This window comes from Caenorhabditis briggsae, assembly GCF_000004555.2.
Source record: "Caenorhabditis briggsae complete genome, chrV, whole genome shotgun sequence".
NCBI lineage: Eukaryota > Metazoa > Nematoda > Chromadorea > Rhabditida > Rhabditidae > Caenorhabditis > Caenorhabditis briggsae.
In genome coordinates, this window is record NC_013488.2 from 5,109,353 (window position 1) to 5,110,492 (window position 1,140).

The following is a 1,140-nucleotide window of genomic DNA, read 5'->3' on the forward strand; positions in this document are numbered from 1 at the left end:
CAGTTTCAGATATAACAGTGGTGCGCAGAATCCAAAAAAACTTTTTTCAGAATTTTTTCTGGTTTTGATTTTAGATGTCAAATGATTTTCAGTGTCCAAATATGCACGAAAAAAATTTTGTAGAATTTTGGAAGTCGGGTTTTCGAGTTATGATGCTCAGAGCACAAAACGTATGTGTATTTTTGCCATAACTGAGCTGAAAATGTATTTCTGATGCTCCAAATCTCACAAATGATTTGTTTTGAGTTGTTCGTAATAAATTTTTTTTCATTTTTTTCACCTCTAGAAAAAATTTAGTGAGAATAAAAAAGGAAAAAAAAATTTGTTCTACAATTGAAAAACTTTTGACATAAACTTTTGACACTGATAACCAACTCAAAACACATCATTTGTGAGATTTGGAGCATCAGAAATACATTTTCAGCTCAGTTATGGCAAAAATACACATACGTTTTGTGCTCTGAGCATCATAACTCGAAAACCCGACTTCCAAAATTCTACAAAATTTTTTTCGTGCATATTTGGACACTGAAAATCATTTGACATCTAAAATCAAAGCCAGGAAAAATTCTGAAAAAAAGTTTTTGTTGGATTCTCTGACCACTGTTATATCTGAAACTGCTCTGAAAATTCAGAAAATGAGAAATTTTCAAAAAACCGATTTATATGTTTTTGGATTTTACTGATATTCTCATGCAAATTTTCAAGTCAATTGAGCCATTTTGAACAAAGTTATGAATGTTCGAAAAAATTCTCCACACCACTTCTCGCCACTGTAATTGAATTTAAGACACATTCTCTGAGAGAATTGAGATCGGGTCAACAGGTGATGGCAATGGAAAAAAAATCAAAATGGTCGTATAAGCTGATATTGTATGTGGTGGGTATAGGGGCTACTCTAAAACTTTTGACCATGGTACCCATAGGCCATGCCCCCTCCTAGGCGCGAAATTAGGGTTGGGGATTCGCCCCGCCCCGAGCGCGCGGGGCGGGGATTCGCCCCCGCCCCGGGTGGCGGTATACTTTGCGTAATTGCGCGTAACTGAATAGACCAATTGACTTGAAAATTTCAGCGCAGCCTAATTGGGTACCCTGAATCGTAAAATAATCTAAAAAATTCGGTTACTGATTCTTTAAACA

The 1,140-nt window shown here is 36.0% G+C and overlaps 1 protein-coding gene across 1 annotated transcript in view; it reads left to right on the top strand.

The window, feature by feature from the left end:
• Positions 1-1,140, top strand: part of CBG01084 — a gene marked incomplete at both ends in the record, with an annotated part of 7,333 nt that overhangs the window by 253 nt on the left and 5,940 nt on the right. Inside the window, one exon of the mRNA XM_045237010.1 lies at positions 791-832. Coding sequence (XP_045091737.1) covers positions 791-832 — 42 coding nt within the window. The remainder of the gene's footprint in view (positions 1-790; positions 833-1,140) is intronic.